We start from the raw sequence: 18,528 nt of genomic DNA on the forward strand, positions 1-18,528 counted from the left end.
CAAAGAAAAACTATACTCAATTTAGGGAATGTCTTCCTTTGAGATAACAAGCAATTTTAGATTAGCACATGAAATGATGTGCGTATTGAAAACAAAGAATAATGAAGTATGTTAAAAGAAAATGTTAACTGAGTAATTCTGAAAAAAGTTTTGAATTAACAGTCCATATGGAACTCAGTATCAGAATAATTACATAAAGCAGAGTATGTTATTTATAACATTGTAAATTATTCTTAGTTTGGTTTGTGGCATAAAAAATTATTAAGTATTCATACATTCCAAAATAAAGTCTTAAACAACAAAGGAAAATGACTGTGAAAATTAGGACAGCATTTATTTAGCATTTATTTATCTCTCAAGAAAAATGTGCTATGCAAATTGTTGTTGCACTGCAGAGAATGAGATAAATTATATTTTCAGAATAACTAATGTTCATTATTTACAGGTACTTAATCTAACACAACAACTTAACAAAGCTAAAACCAAGGTCACGACTTAGTTAAAACTACTTGGAATGTAAATACTATTTATTCCTCACATACTATAATTAATTAGATGTATAGTAAGTAAGGTTAAAGCTAGGTACCATTGTATATTTAAAAGCTTACTTTACATTTTCATGCACGTGGCAAATTGATAGCTTCCTTGATTCTTAAAAACAAAATATGCTGATTTTTAGTTGCCTTACTGAATAGAAATTTAGAGCCATCATATGTATGTATGTGCATATGTGCACATGTACATATAAAGCTGGACAAATAATGTATTAAATTTTAAATATTTTTAAAATGCTTACAGCAATTTCTAAATCTAAGTCATACTTATCTATGTTTTTCAACTGAATAAACATTATCCAGAACGTTTTTTACTCATCTCAAACACAGAAATTTATTCTTTATTCTGCTAATAAAATGTATTTATTTCTTTCCCATATCGAAACATTACAGATATTGCTCAAGTTATAAAATCCATATGCTCTTCCAAATTAGTCATAACATTCATTATATCAAACATAATTTTTATGCCCATTCTCCTTTTAAATATATGTATGAAAATTCCAAGAGGAGGAGACTTAAGAAAGCAAGATAATGGGAGTGAGTTGATTGAACTTTGTTACCTTTCCTTTTTGTCTCCCCAAACCTAAGAGTACTTGACACACAACTGAGAATGAATGAATAAACAAGTGAATGAACAGTGCCAAACAGAGAAGAATAAGACTAAATGTACGAAATTTGGTAAAAGGTCTTACTCCTCGAACAACCATTCCAACTATGAGCAAAATAGTTTGGAATCTGTTATTACTACAAATTGGAAACAAGCAAGTATTTTTAAGTCCGCATTGTGAGTTTAAGTTAACATATTAATAATACCTTTTTGGGACTTCCCAGGTGGCGCAGGTTAAGAAACCGCCTGCCAATGGAGGGGACATGGGTTCGAGCCCTGGTCCGTGAAGGTCCCACATGCCACAGAGCAACTAAGCCCGTGTGCCACAACTGTTGAGCCTGCTCTCTAGAGGCCACAAGCTGCAACTACTGAGCCCACATGCCACAACTACTGAAGCCCATGCACCTAGAGCCCTGCTCTGCAACAAGAGAAGCCACCGCAATGAGAAGCCTGCACACTGCAACGAAGAGTAGTCCCCACTCGCCGCAACTAGAGAAAGCTGCTGAACTAGATCTACCTATAATTAACAGTGTTCCTGGTTACAAGTATATGAACTTATATTTATCTATTTTATCGTCATATTCAGCCCGTTATTCTAACAATTTGAGCCACAAAGAAGGAGGTAAAAGCAACATTCAACCAAGATAAATAAAAAAATACAGCCAGTGCTTTCCCAATATAGACCATAAAACTTAAGAGACCTGTTATAGCAGGTAACACTTCAACCATCTTGACCTTTCCTAAATTTTACATTCAGCTAAAAGTAGAACATGAACTTTCCTCATGAAAATTTCATCCCTTAAAAAGTAAAAGTAGGAATGAATAACCTAAAATGGCAGACAATGTGGAAGTAATAAGAACCTTGGGAGAAAATGGCTAGATCACTTTAGAGTATGCAATATGGACATATTCAGATACGCACCTACAAATTAAATACAAAGATACATCTGATCCAAGTAACATTCTGACTAAAACCAGTGAGACTAAAAAGAAAAAAGTTCAAAAGAGATGGGAGGTTCAATCATGTCTTTGGAATTGCCTTTCTAAGCATAATACCAAAAAAAGATTCCTAAATGAAAAGATGAATAGACTTGCCTATTTGTACACTCAAAACATCACAAAATTTTTTTAAATCTCATTATAAATTCTCATATAAAGAGTAATTGAACTTCATCAAATGAAAAATTGGCAATTCTCACTAGAAAGCAGTAAGTGGCCTATAAATATATGGGGAAAAAATCTTTAACCTCAGTAGTAATAAGAAGTGTAATTAAAACAGTGAGATATAATTATCTCCCTAATAAACAGGGTTGGCAAGAACGTAAGTACAAGGATACTCTTATACACTATAGGCAGAAATGTACACTGGTAGATTCTTTCTGGAAAGAATTTCGTCAGTACTTTTGCATGCAAAATTTTCAGTACTAGTAATATATTCAAGGGAAAAATATGTATTAGCAAATATTTAGCATAAAAGTTTTTATTGCAATGTTATTTATAATAGGGAAAGGCTAGATTTAACTTAAATCTTCAATAGCAGAGTATTAATTTAATAAACTAGGATATGATGATAAATGTATAAAATATCTAGGCACGTAAAAACGAGAGAAATGACAGAGTTCTTTTACCAAGCTTGAAGCAAGGAAATAAAACCAGGACATATGTTCTTCCCTGAGGAAGATGGGAGAAGCAAGTCCATTCTCACTTGGTATGCATCTTCTACAGAGAATATTAGCTTAAGACAGGAAAGAGCAGAACAAATACCAAAAATATTGAATGCTACCCATGGAGAAATATTGAGTTCTACCTTATGGAGAAAGTAGTAAGGAATTACCTAACTTCTTCAAATAAATAAGTTCAGGTGTTCAGACCTTGATGAATCATACCCCAAGGTTCAAGAACTGCTTACAGAGTCATTAATATCTCTGAGAAATAACAAAGGAAAACAGAAGTTCCAGATGAAGGCAAAATTCCCCAATTTAAAAAAGAAATGATAAAAATGATGGGTTGTGAAAATTATTATAACTTAAATATCAACACATGGAAATGTAACAGAAGAACAGAATTCACAAGTAAAATCATGGCAAAATAGTCTTAATTCTTTTTCCTATGAGATTATTAGGTTAGTTGTTCTTAGATTGGATAAGCAACTGAAAGTTTGGTATCTTTGAAATGAGATGATGAAAGCATTCTACAGGTCAATACTGTTAGATCTATGGAGAACTGAACAACTGTACACAGATTGTGTTGATATAATGGATTAATGTTAATGTAGAGGAAAACTGAAGGAGTTTTACACTTAGAAAAAAAGGCTAAGGAAGGGAAAAATTTAACTGCCATCACATGTCTAAAACACAGTCATATAAAAGAGTAGACATCTACAACTTCACTGCCCCTGTACAGACACAAGACTAAATGGCAGACGTAACAGGAGCAGTTATCAGTCAGCAAAACAAGTAAGTTACATGAGGACTACTCAAGCAAGGGATAAGATGCCTTTTGAAAAAAAGAAACTCTTCATTAGAGTAAGTAGCCCTTATTATATGGGCACCACTTGGATAGAATGCTAGACACACAAATAATACATTGCGTGGGGGAACTCAATGATTCTAAATATTCTCTAAGTATAATTTTACCCAATGGTAGCTCTCTATTCAGACTCTGGGCAGGGGAAGGGCTCTTCTGATTATGTGGTGGAAAGACGACAGAAAAAGCAGCACATATTTTGTCCTCACAGTTGAAGAGACATTATTTTAATGTCAACCTGGTTAATGTTGGTGTCCTTATATTCTAGCAGGGCTAAGACTACCAAAAAGAATGTACAATACCTAATAGATATAAAACCTTTTCATGAAACATTAATGTTAATCATTCAGCATGGTAATATTAGATTTCCTACTCTGGGTACCAAAAACATCACGACAGCCTCCTTACCAAATTGTAGTATATACATTAAATCAGTGATCCTCAAAGTCTGGTCTAGAATCTCCAGGATCCTTTCAGGAGGTCCATGAAGCCAAAACTATTTTCACAATAACACTAAAATAGTCTTTGCCTCATTCATCTTATCCTCCCACGAGTATAAAGTGAGTGGAGGTTTCCAGAGGCTACATAATGTGTAATATCAGAACAGACTGCATGCAGAAGCACATATGGGAATCTAGCTGTCTTATATTAAGCTAGACATTTAATTGATTTGAAAAAATGTCATACAATGCCATTCTTCATACTATTTTTTATTTCAGAGAAGTTACTTTTCATAAAAATGCTACTTATATTAATGTAACAGATTTAGTGTTATTAGTATCAATGTAATAGATTTAGTTACTTATATTAATAGATTTAGTATTATTTTAATAAATACAATATTTAATAATATATTAAAATTTTTGTTTTAATTTTTAATACAATAAATATCAATAGAACATATTGATAAACAACATAAGGAAAACTCTATGAGATCCTCTGTAATTTTTAAGAGCGTAAAGGAGTTTTGAGAACAAAGTTTGGGAACTACTGTATTAAACCATGCTAATTACTCTATATCAAAATTTCAAAGGATGCTGGAATCACCTATAATGCAAATAAGTACTAAAAAAAAGAGTCTTCCCTCAGAAGACATTCTAACCAAGTTTAGGATCGGGCACATATCTGGAACAGGGCTAGGTTCAGGACTGAACTCACATGGGTCAATAACACCATCCGCATAGAGTCAAGAAATAATGCTAATAGCAAATGTAAAATTAGAAATGCTGTAAAGACGGGCTTCCCTGGTGGCGCAGTGGTTGAGAGTCCGCCTGCCAATGCTGGGGACAGGGGTTCGTGCCCCAGTCTGGGAAGATCCCACATGCCGCGGAGCGGCTGGGCCCATGAGCCATGGTGGCTGAGCCTGCATGTCCGGAGCCTGTGCTCCGCAACGGGAGAGGCCACAGCGGTGAGAGGCCCACGTACCGCAAAAAAAAAAAGAAATGCTATAAAGAATGAACCCCAGCTGTACAACCACGAACTATGATAATATCAATAACTCAAAATTCACTTTTCCAAAGAACTTGTTACAGAACTCTATCAATACTTACATCAATATTAATAACTGCAAATAGCATTTAATATTGAAATAATACCAAGAGATATGTATATGCCATCTCCAATATTCCCAAGTATTTTCCTATTAACACCTTTTCTATTTTACCAAAGACTTAAAATCAGAACTCACTTCAAAAACTCAATTCAAAAGATTTTCTTTAGAATAGTGAAACTTAAAAAAGCAAAACAGGAAAAAAAAAAATAGCGGTAAAAATAATAATTCTCTGAATTAAGACCCACCCTCCAAGCATCATTTTATTAATTACTTGAAACATCTATATATAACAAGACATAGATAAAAATTTATTTACTGATCTATCAGGTATACACTCTAATAAAACTCTGATATATGGCAACAGATAATTCCCTAAATTAATTCTCCTCTGGGGGTGGGGGAAACCTAGATTTTTTTCTACATTCCTGATACTCCATGTGATTTTCAAATTCTTAATTTCAATAATAACAACAATAACAAAAATAATCACAGCTACCACGTAACGAGTATTTATTAAATGCTACTTATCATCTCACACATGGTATCTCATTTAAGGCTTATACCAATTCTATAATCTACACATTCTTTTTATCCTGAGAGAACCCAGCAAAAAAAGCCTCTAGGGGATTCAATTACCTGAACTCTCACTACCAAAATGTGGGAAAGGAAAGACTTCTGATTTCAGTCTCTGCCCTTTCTACAATATGCCACCTCTCTTAATACTTCATCAAATATGTTACTCATCCAGTATTAAAACTGGGCTGACATTATTTTAAATTTATATCAGATAATGAATATAATGCCAGTAACTGAGAGCAAAACTGAACTTTTCATGTGACGGTAAGAGTAATTCATCATTTTGAATAACATAAGCAAATGGTGGCATAGAAAGGAATTAAAATAATGTTTCCTTTGTGTGATATAAAAAACTTATAAAGACACAATTCTTTATTGAACAAGTAGTATAAACCAGTCCAATTACTTCTAGATCAGTCTGTTTTTCAAAGCTTACTCTTTCAATCATAGAAACTAGTCAAAAATATTTTTCTAAATCAGTAAGTCATTCAGTATATAGATAAAATTTCTAATGTTTTGAAGTTTATTATATTTTCATCAAAGAACTCATAGAAATATATAATGCTGTACAAATGTAAACTGCTAATGTAATGTAAACTGTAAATGCTGTACAAATGTACTAGATTAACCATATAATTTATCATTCAAACCTATATACTTTTTGAAGAAGAGACACTACTAATTATTACAATGTAACAACAGGTTTAACCAGAACTGTCCCAGCAACCAGGACTTGTGGACACCCAAACTACTGCCCTAGACTCTTCTACTATTCATTACACCCACAGTCCTCCTACAACTACGTAGTGGAAAGATACACATGTCTACTATGTAAAACCATTTGGCTACATATTTGACCACTGTAGCACAATATTAAAGAAATACTTTCTTTGCCAGCCACCCATATTTTAAAAGGCTATTTCATTAAGATAATTCACATTAAGATAAAACTGCAATTACTTCAACTATACCTCATCCTGAAGTTCATCACCACTTTTAACAGAAGCAAGCATATCGTATAAAGTACAGCAAAGATCTTCTATTCTTGTTGCTTCGGCCATTTCATTTAAAGTTGCATTTAAGTACTTCTCAACTTCACACCACAAAAAGGAGTCGTTTGCTTTTTCCACAGGCTTGAGGTCCGGGGCGGAATGCTCCTGAAAATGGTCAGTCAGAAACTTCTTGTAATCCAAACTTATAGTTTTCTGGGATTCACCATTTATTGGCAGCTCGTCAAAGTGGTCCAAATCATGCATGTCAAAGGAAAATGCTAAATTTTTACCAAATAAAACTCTATCACCATATTCATCTGTTGTCATCTGGACGAGAGCAGTAAGACTGTCTTTACAAAAACGAGAAGTAATTCGATTAGTAGCATTACAAGCTGCAGTGGCAGATGATGAGGGAAAGGGACCAAACATCTGTTTGATAGCCTTTGTCTCCTTGTGACCAACAGAGTCCTTCAAGTGAAATGTCTTGAAGAGAAATGCAGCCGCACTTTCAATTGCTTCCTTCCCATTATCCGTTCCAACTATTCAGACAAAAGAAACAGCATTAGCTCAAATGGATCATGGCTGAAGTTTCCATTTTCAAAGAAACTACTACAAATCTTCCTCTGAGTAAATCCAACAGTGAAAACACACTGACATTTTGCTATAGATGGATAAAGATAGCCAATTCAGGAACAGGTAAATCCCTTTAAGTCCATTCTCAAATTCCCAAAGAATTGTATTAGGTAAATAACCCATTATCAGTGTTATAGCAAAGTAATTACCTACAACAACCCCTGACCTCTTTCTAAAAACAATTTGAAGCATTAGCTAAATCTTATTTAAAACCAAATTTTAAAAATTGATTTGATGAGCTAGTTAAATAAGTAAGGTGCAAAAAAAGTCTGAATTATAGACTTTTGGAGCTAGAAGGAAGCCTCACAAATCCCTAACCTCCTTTCCACGTACTATACACTTGAGATGGCAAGAAATAAATTTACATAGTTTTCATTCAAAAATATTTAATACATAAATCAACTACACGTCAATAAAAAATAAAGTTTTAAAAACAGTTAATACCTTTTCTACAAGGGTAGAAAGGTCAAGGATAAACATAAAAAGAATCTTTTAAAATAAAGTCAGCCATATTACACATTTTCTTTTAAATTCTGCTCTTGAGAAGAGGCCAGAAGTAAATTCTTACTAAAGTAAGAGGAAGTAAAAAGGAGCAGCCCCTAATTTCTTTAAGGCATTAATATCTCATATCTGATTCCCTCAAATAAAAGAAGAACCTGTATATGTGTCATAGAATTCAAAGAATATTCTAAGAGCAGAAAAAAGGAAATTCAATCTTGAAAAGGTCCCAAAAGTCAATGGGACTTAACCTAAAGTAATATTGGTAAAGTTAGCAATAATATAATTAACACCATCATCTTCCTGAAACCATGGCTCCAATCACATTAATCACAAATCTTGAGCAGCTTACGATATAGTTCAGAAATTCAACCCAAACTCCTATACTTTGTATTCAAGTCATGCCAGGAACTGACCCCATTCTTTTTTTCCAGCTTTACTGGCTATTATACATTTCCTGCTCCAGCCAACAAGAATTTCTTAACATCCAAAACTCAGGTCCTGTTCTATTCTATGCCTATTTCCTATGCCTTTATTTTAATCTTCCCCAAGGCCTCTGATTATTCAAATACTACCCATGTTTCAGAATCCAGCTCAATTGCCTCTTTCAAAGTCAGGATAATACTGTGTACCTTCCTGTATTCCCTCACTGTTACCTTGCCAAAAATAGGTGTCTCAGCAGAGATTTAAACTGTTGAATTGAAGTGAACCCAGGCCTCAATGACACCAAACTAGTGTTCCTACATTATACCACATTGCCTGAGTAACTTTTTATTGTTTTTTTTCATTTGATGTTTACAAATGTGTGTAGAAGACTAACAGTTTATGTAAGTGAAGATAAGCAATTTTACAATGTATGTCGTTATTTAATTCTTTAAGTATGAAGTCTACTTTTACAATTATAAAGAATTTATAAAACACCATCTGACATATAATTATTCTTTTAGTATTTAGGAGAATACATGACAAAAATCTTCTAGAAATTAACTAATGCTTTTGAATTAATTAATTGAATAGGATTTGTGTATATTTTACTTATTCAGTCTACATATGAGGTTTGGAGAAGTTAGGTTTTGGATAACTTAGGGATTGTAATAACTCTATAGATAATTCAACAATTTGGGACTACCGAAGTCTGACCAAAACCGGAATTCACAATTACAAACTCATTCTTTATCTAACATTGTAAATGTTACTCTTTAGTAAAGATAGTATCATTTTTGCAACTTGGAATTTTCCTTAAACAACTTACTAAGAACTTTTACATTAAATTATCTCAATTCTTCCTAACAAAATTATCTCCATCTTTTAGATGCTAAAATAGAGACTCAGAATTAAATTTGGGAGAGATCAAATAGCTATTTAGTTATTAAACAAGATTCAAAGAAATCTTCTAACTCCTAAAAAAAGTTCTTTCTACTACACTACACTTCTAGAAAGTAGATTTATCTCTAATTCTCATTTAATAAACAAACAAATAAATAATCACCACTGTAGGAAATAAATAAATTTAAGAATAGTCAATTTATTACCAAAAGTGGAATTAACTTAAATACCTATCATTAGGTCACTGGTTAAATTATGTTACAGCCATATATTACATTCATTAAACATAATGCTGTGGATCCATATATCTTGCCGTAAAATAACCTCCACAATACATTAAGTGAGAAAAAAAATGTAAGTTATGAGTTCACTTCTGAAGAAAAAAAATAACTGCAGATTCATAAAACATCTACAAAGATCAAAACCAATTCTCTCAAGGTTTCAAATTTTTAATTTGAGCCCTTCTGTAATCTACAAAATTTCAAAAATAACAAAATACTTTAAACTCTTAAGCCTTGTTCGGTAAGGGTGGTTCATTCAGGTGAATATCCTTGCCTAACTACTAATTTTTCTGCACAACCTACTCCATTCCATCTCTGCGTTGGGCTGCTAAGAACGGACACGTGTCCACACCACATAGGGGTTTCTCAAAACTGAATCTCTGTAGCGCGCTACTTGAGAGTCTGGGAGTTCCAGTTTTTCAGAAGCATTAGCAAACAGCATTTGTTGCCACTGTTAAGATTAAATGATTATTAGTCTGAAACTCTTCGGTCAATTACACCACTGACTGTGCTAATCTTTCTGAGAGGAATAGGGATTTTAGGAAATTCGTTTTGTCCTCAAAATAAAGTCTCAGTAAAGAATAAAATATTCATTAAATAATCAATTGACTAAAGTTTGAAACTTAAGATCTCCAAACCTTTAAGGAAGCTAGTCTAGTTACCTACCACTTGAACATCTAATTTTCTATACATAAAACACTGGTGCTTTAGCCCAGAAAACTGGCTCTATGCACCTAGCACTTCAACTGCAATACATTTAAAGAGATATGCTTAAAAGTTCACTAGAATACTTTTTTTTTTTTGTGGTACGCGGGCCTCTCACTGTTGTGGCCTCTCCCGTTGCGAAGCACAGGCTCCGGACGCGCAGGCTCAGCGGCCATGGTTCACAGGCCCAGCTGCTCCGTGGCATGTGGGATCTTCCCGGACCGGGGCACGAACCCGTGTCCCCTGCATTGGCAGGCGGACTCCCAACCACCGCACCACCAGGGAAGCCCTAAAATACTTTTTATTAATAATAAATTATCATTGCCCTGCCTGCTTTACAGTTATATTGAGAATAAATGAGATGTATGTGAAATGTAAAAGTGTAAATATATAATTAGTAACTGATTACTGTAACATAAAACAAATTTGTAAAATTAGAGTTGAGTAGTGACAATCAAATCATCCTCAATACACAATTTACTTATGTATTTTTCTTTTGATTACATAATATTAAGAATTAAAAGGTTGTAAATTATAACTTTTTAGTTGCCTACCTTTATAGTTGAGGAATTCTTCAAAAAGGATGAGTAGGAAATTTTAATTGAAAAATGAATAAAAATATCCATCAACTGTTTACATCCTTAATTGCTAAATATTCAATTTAGAAGTTGTCAACAAATGAGTTCCTTGACCAATTAATTCTTCAATGTGTAGGAGAAAGTATTTTACAAATTTATTTTTCCATGTTATGGCCAAACTTTAAATGTCCATTTTATCCCTGACACTTGATCTGTAACTGTAAATACCAATATATTATAACCCTGCATCACATCATTAACTTAAACTCATTCCATTTGTTAAAAATACAAGCAAGGCAGGCAAGTGGCTATAAACATTTTATATTTGAATAGAGATTAGCTAACTGATAGTTATGACGATTTATTTTACAAGTATGTAAAATACTTGTACCAGCAACTTTCCTAAGACAGCATTACATATAAAAAAGTACAAAAATGATTCAACTTAAACATAACTATCCCATACTCTCATCATTTTTTCCCTCTTACATATTTGTGTCCACTGCCTGTTAATGTACTTTTTTTCTAACAAGTATATTATCTAAAGTTGTCACATGAACCTTACAATCATTCTCCTCATTTTACAGAGAAACACAGACATAGAAAGGTTAAATAACTGAAGTTTATTCCCCCAAAAGGACTTCAAGTAGTGAGACATTCAGCCATGTCTCACTACTTGAAGTCCTTCATGATAAATCAAGTATCCTTAATAACTGTGGGCCAGTTTTTGGACTCTCTTCCATCTGGTTTATTCATCTATCCTTGGATCAATCCTTCACTGTCTAAATTACTGATCTTTATAGTAAGTCAATATCCAGAGAGTAAGCTCTCCCTCCTTGTTTCTCAAGGTTGACTTGGCTGTTCTTCACCTTTGAATTTCCACATAACTTTCAGATTATCTTGTAAATTTCTACATTCAAACACATACCCACAAACACAAACCTGCTGAGATTTGACTGGGATCACATTGAACCTGTAGATCAATTTGGGTAAAAATGATATCTTTATAGTAGTGAGTGCTTCAAGCCTTTGTATATCCCTCCATTTATTTAGGGCATCTTTAATTTCTCTCAATAATATTTTAGTTTTCCAAGAGGAAACCCTGCTCACCTTTTGTTAAATTTACATCTAGGTATCTGATGATTTTTAATACTTTTGAAAATGGCATTTTTGAAAAATTGGTGCTCGTAAGTAGAAGTAAAATTGATTTTTATACTGACCTTGCTAAATTCATTTTCTAACAATACAGTCATTTGACTAATGGCAGTTTTTTCCAATCTTTATACTCTTTCTTTCTTTTTCTTGCTTTATTACATTAGCAAGTACAGTGAGAAACAGAAGTGATGATAGCATTCTTCTCTAATTCACCATATCAAAAGAGAATATTTTTCAACGCTGTAACATTAAATATAACATTTGATCTAGGGTTTTTTATAGATACCCTTTAGCAAATTAAGGAAGTTCCTTTTCCATTCCTAGTTAGCTAAGTATTTTTTTTAATCACAATTGGATTTTAGATATTCATAAAATGCTTTTTCTTCATCTACTAAATAATCATTGGCTTTTAAACCTTTATTGCTTTACATGAAATCACACTATTTTCCCCATTTAATAATTTAATAATTAACATTTTGTGCACTCACATGCACTTGTGCCCTATCTCTCAAATGTATTTCTTTAACTGATCCATTTGACAGTATATTGCAGTCTTCATGACACTGAGATTTAGGATATCTTACATAGCCACACCACCTATCTCACCTAAGATCTTACCTAATATTACCTAATGATACCCAACACATATTCACATTTCTACAATGGCCCCAAATATATCTTTATACTTTTTTTCCGGTTCAGGATTAAATCAAGGATAGTATATTACATTTGATTATTATATGCCTGTAACCTCCCTTAATCAACAATACCCTCCTTTTTAAATGACGTTGAATGACCTTGCCCAGTAAAGCCAAAAAGGCACATAGATTTCTTTGTCTGAAGGTTTTTAATTACAAATTCAATTTCTATAATAGTCATATATTCAGATTTTCTATTTCCTCTTTTGTCCATTTTAGTCATTTTTGTCATCTTGGTCCTTTGAATCTGTCAAAAGCTTTGCTCATTGTCTCATCTTCTTCTTCTCCATCTGGCCTCCTCTTCCAGAATGGACAGTCACCTTTAGGAAAAAGTGGCCCAAACCAGGGTCATGCTTTTGGGGTTTATTCCTGCTTCTAGATTTTGGCCCCATAATTCTTCACTGCTTTGGTAGTATGTTGATGCAGTCAAACAAATTTTATGTTTTATAGCTTTTCTAGTTATTCTCAGCAGAGAGTTGTTCCAAATTACCTTGTCTGCCAATCTATGAGAAGTAGAAGTCAACTTTTTTGGAATCCACAATTTTCAAGATAGCTATTTTCACAAATACTTCTGCAAAACCTCCTGCCATATCCCATACACAACAGGCCTTTATTATTCTAAATGCCTACGCTTGCTTCCATAGACAGAATTGCCAGATTCTTCTAATACCTTCTTATACTTCCTTTTTCCAGTCATTACTTTATAAACTGCTTTCCACTCTCAGTTTTGATTCCTCACTTTTTTATAGTAAAATCTTATTTCCTTGACAACTCAAAAAACATAATGAATTCCCAAATTCTCTAAATCACACTTTGTAAGTTACTCCTGTCCTACCTTTTGGTTCATGCTTTTCTCAAAGATAAAGTTATTAAAAGTAAAATGTATAAAAACACCAAAATCCAAATAAAGCAGGGGTTATAAATTAAAGAAGGCAAAACAAATGTGTCTGTGTATGGCAAAATAACTTGAACACTGAAAAAAAAAAAACAACAACTAGTTCAGTTCTGGTTGAGTCCTGATCTGTACTGAGGATTCAGAGTAAAATTATTACATCATTCTGTTTGGCCTTAGGAGAGAGATTCACTTACAAAGCTGATTAGGGAACTGCTGGGTCTTTCTACTGATCTTTCCACCATTCTTGACCCCCATCCTACTTTCTACGTACTCTGTGTAAATCTTAGTCTCCTGAAATGATCATTTAAAACTCTAAATAACAGAAATACATGCCTAAAACATAATGCATTTTACTGTCATTCTCAATCTTGACCTCTTATTTTCAACAATGTTTTTACTTAGAGCACATAAAATATATTGACAAAGTTTCATTACGAGCAGAATATAGGTTAATATGACTATGCTTATCCTTCAAAATCCATGGAGGAGATAGCTATATCTACAATGAGTAATTAAATAAACTAAGATTAAGTGCCAAGAATACTATTTTTAAATAATTTATAGTATTTTCTCCCTCAAGCTAAGTTTTATTATTAAAATACTCTTTGTGGGGAGAATGAAATTGTAAAAAGGTATAAGAATATATCAAATATAAACCTGAGAGAAAAATAAGTACTTTAAAATTACAAAAATTTTTAAAAAGCTACCACTTGTAAGACATTGTCAGCATCAGAGGTAGTAGAGACCATGGTTGACTTTTCGTTGGATTCTCAATACTTCATTTACTTATTGAACATCTGTGTATCCCTTGCACCACATTAGGCACTGGAGTACAAAGGCACTGTGATTCCTAGAATCCCTGTATCATCAAGGCATTCACAGTCCATGAGGGAGAGGACAGAGGTAAATATCAAATAATGAGAAAGTACTCTAAAAAATATAGAATAGATGCCATTTTAATGGAACACTGTCTATTAACACTGGAAAGGAATAACAAAGGACATGGATGAAGCCTAAGCCATTTCTTCAGAGATGAGAAGCATTTTACCAGATAATCACAATGGGGAAAGTTATGCTAACACATAATGACAGAGAGACTGCTTAGGAAAGTAAGATAGTAAACATTATATATGTTAGGAACAAAGGCTGCATGTGACAGAATGGCAAGGAGATGAAAAGGTAAATTATTTCAATTCATAAAGGAACTTTTCCTTTCCCATTCTAAGGAATTTGGTCTAAAGAGCAAGCTGGGAATAAAAATGAGCTTTGCTTCTTATAACAATCAGTCTAAAAAAAAAAAAAGATAAGTCTAGTGACTGTGAAGAAGTTGAATAAGAAAGGAAGGGTGAGGCGATAGGTTACTGCAGTAGTTCAGACATGCTATAGTAAAAGCCTAAACTAGGGCAAATATGCAAAGGGAGTCAATCGGAGAATAGCTGAAAAGTAGACTTGGACAGAACATGATCTCTAACTACAAGGAAAGGAAAGAATTTAGGATTTCCATCATGTTTCCATTTCAGAATTTTGGTCTAGGCCTGCCTGTGCCACAAATCAACCATGGGGTTCACTTAACCTTCAAGGACCCTGTTTCTTCACATACAACATGAAGGCATTGGACAAAATGTTCCCTGATGTCCCCTCCAGCTTAAATTACCTATTACTCTGACTGGTCAATACACATGTACCTCATACTACTATGCTCAACTGAAATATAAGTGATTGTTCTTTTTACTTTATTCTCTTGCTCCACGTTTTTAACACAATTACACCAAAATTACCTGTGCTAAAAGAATGATATAAGAGGAAACACAAAGACATTTTTTCCATAAGACTAATCATTTCAGTGCTGCTAGTTTTAATTACACTTCCAGTATCAGCAGTATTTTCATTCAGAGTGGATGACTACTAGTCAACTACTAGTTTCACTAATAGTTTTTCAACTTAAACACACCATTAAAAAGTAGATATAATAGAGCATTTTCCTAAATACAACCCTAAGATTTTATCTGTCATGAAAATATTCTTTTGAGACATTACATCTCAAAATAATCAATTCCTTAAACACGTCAGTCAATAGATTAGTTCCTGAGCATGACTCAGATGCTTTGCTAACAGGCAAAACTCCTAGAATTATGTTTAATGATCGGCTATTTAAAACAATAAGTTTTGACTTTTCAGAGATATTTGGGGGAAGTAGTCTAAAGAATAACTTATTTTTTAATAACCTTAATTTCCACATCATTTAATAAAGAAATATTTAGTCATGGTACTGAATAAGCTCAATATTTTATACTATTTTTGCTAAATATTCTGAGGTATTTTCATAATAAAATTAAAGGAAGGATATTACAGTTTTTGAAAACTGCTTAAGTCAGACCACCCCCCAACAAATAATTCTAACACCTTAGAAATGAAGACAGTGAAGCCCAGAAGGGTTACGATCCTACTCAAGGTAATCTAGGTAGATTGGAGACTTTGCATTTTTGCTACTATTTTCTAATGAACCTAACTGCCTCAGTATTCTTAAAACATAAAGTCTATGTCAAATGCTGTCACAAATCACATCAGTGCGCTCTATTTTCCCTAGGCTTAGTAAGTAATCTCAATTCTCACCAAGGCCCTTGAACTTCAAAAGATCATCTAACTGCAAAAACATACATGACATTCATTTTGTACTTTCACAACTTAAATTATGGGGGCATTAAACTCAATATTATACTATACTACAAACCAATGATAATTAAATAATACATCAAAGTCAAAATATTTGAATAAAAAATTCTAAGATTTGATGATCATAAATAAAAAGTCTTCAAGTATACAAGATATAATAGAAACACCTTACAAAGTTGGTGAAGGGAAGAAAACTGCCAACCAGCATATGGTGAAGTTAGGATCTAAATTTTCGTTCTACTAAGAAATCACCTGAGAAAACTTTTTCATTTATTTATCAAGTGAAATTTTATTAAGACCCTAAAATATACCAAGCACTATTCTAAGCACTGGGGATGGAGTTTGTTGAACAAGAAAAATAAGATCCTATTCTCATGAAACTTACATCCTAGTAGCAAAACACAGGCAATAAACAAACAAGCAAAATATCAGATAATAAATGTTATGGAGAAAATGTTACCGAGGGTTACAAGATAAAGAATGACTAGGTAACCGCTTAAGATTAGATGATCAGCGAAGGCCTCATTAAGGAAATAATTTTCAGGTGAGCTCAGAATAACAAGAAAGGATCTACACACTCTAAGATTAGGACAGAAGAACATTCTCAGCACAGGAAACAGCATGTACAACGATCCCCAAATAGGCACCAACCTGGTGAGTTTGCAGAAGTAAGAAAAGGCCATGTGTCTGAAGCACAGTTAGTGAAAGCAAGGATGGCTCAAGGTCAGAGAGAAAGGTGAAGGCCAGATCATACAGAGCCAAAGTTATCAGTCTGAACTTTTTATAGGTAGAAACCTGAATTTGAAGTTAGAACTACAGTAGTGTTAACTATGCTTTTTAATTATTGGAGTCTGGAACGGGACAATGAATTTCCATGAACAAACTCAGATGTTTTACCAAAGAGTCACATGATTTGTTTTACTCTGTCTTCAATTTTGGGAAACTAACTTGTGTTAAGCGCAGTGTTACAATCTCTAACTACAATTTCCTTCAAATGTAATCAAATGATGTAAATATTAGTGTGCAACAGGAATTGAAGAAAAGTTCAGCTTCAGTACTGGCCCTCACTGTGTGTTAGGTGGGCATCTTAAGGTTCCTTCCAACTACAGAAAATTTTTAATTTACCCTAATCCTTATTTCAATAAAGACAGTGGTTTAAAACTCTAAATTCCTATAAATCCCTCAAGTTGACTGTATTATAATTACTACTTTTGCCTCCCTGAATCCTAAGCTCCTTGATAGATAAGGCTGTCTCATAATTATGAATACTTCCCTGGAAATTTTAACCTTTCACTCTATAGTATACAGTTTAAAAGGCATCTATTTTTGAACTTTAGTGGATTAAAAAAAATAACAAAACTATACCTATTTGTTTTGCAGCCTGCAATATATCTTTTAAGTCTTCATTTACACTTTGCATTTCACTCTTCTCCAGCTTTTCATTCAAAAATTTTACAATCTTCATCCATGTCAGGTCCAAACCTACAGTTTGTTCATGAAGTTTAGACCGCTTCAACTGAAACAGACAGAATAATACAGAACATACTGATTAAAGATTTTCTCAATTCTATCATTTATTACATATATTTTGCATTACATTATACAACTTGGCACTACCCACAAGAATTCAAAATTGTATCTACTCACATCCAAATTTACAGCTCCCAGAAGGAGCTTTATTTAACTGTGATTTAAAAGAATCTCATTTGTTTAAAGATGTTTTAAAAAAGCTTCTTTTTTTACAGTTTAATCACAATGAATACTCATTATGAAATAATTTTCATACGGCAAAGTAAAAAGCAAAATGTCCAACATCCAGATAACAATCGGTAACACCCCACATACCTCTTTTCCATTTTCCTGCTCGCTTTTTTTTTAATTTATTTTTTTAATTTATTTGTTTGTTTGTTTTTGGCTGTGTTGGGTCTTCGTTTCTGTGCGAGGGCTTTCTCTAGTTACGACAAGTGGGGGCCATTCTTCATCGCGGTGCATGGGCCTCTCACTATCGTAGCCTCTCTTGTTGCAGAGCACAGGCTCCAGATGCGCAGGCTCAGCAGTTGTGGCTCACGGGCCCAGTTGCTCCGTGGCATGTGGGATCTTCCCAGACCAGGCCTCGAACCCATGTCCCCTGCATTGGCAGGCAGATTCTCAACCACTGTGCCACCAGGGAAGGCCCCTCCTGCTCATTTTTAACATAGCTTAAACCATACTGTATATAAGAACTTTACGTGATGCTTTTTGATGAAAGGCATTTAAAGAAAATAAGACTCCTATGA

General features: G+C 33.5%; 1 protein-coding gene across 5 annotated transcripts in view; it reads right to left on the reverse strand.

The window, feature by feature from the left end:
• The window catches only part of ASCC3 (activating signal cointegrator 1 complex subunit 3), a 332,868-nt gene that overhangs the window by 285,240 nt on the left and 29,100 nt on the right, over positions 1 to 18,528 (reverse strand). For 4 of the 5 annotated variants that reach the window (XM_019929490.3, XM_019929491.3, XM_019929493.3 and 1 more), the window contains exons 3-4: positions 17,618 to 17,768; positions 6,790 to 7,349 (exon numbers count right to left, since the gene is read on the reverse strand). In XM_019929490.3, coding sequence (XP_019785049.1) covers positions 6,790 to 7,349; positions 17,618 to 17,768 — 711 coding nt within the window. Of the gene's footprint in view, positions 1 to 6,789; positions 7,350 to 11,519; positions 13,005 to 17,617; positions 17,769 to 18,528 lie in introns of those variants that run through there. The other variant, XM_019929494.3, reaches the window with a different exon arrangement.

The sequence above is a fragment of the Tursiops truncatus genome, chromosome 12, assembly GCF_011762595.2.
Source record: "Tursiops truncatus isolate mTurTru1 chromosome 12, mTurTru1.mat.Y, whole genome shotgun sequence".
Lineage (NCBI taxonomy): Eukaryota > Metazoa > Chordata > Mammalia > Artiodactyla > Delphinidae > Tursiops > Tursiops truncatus.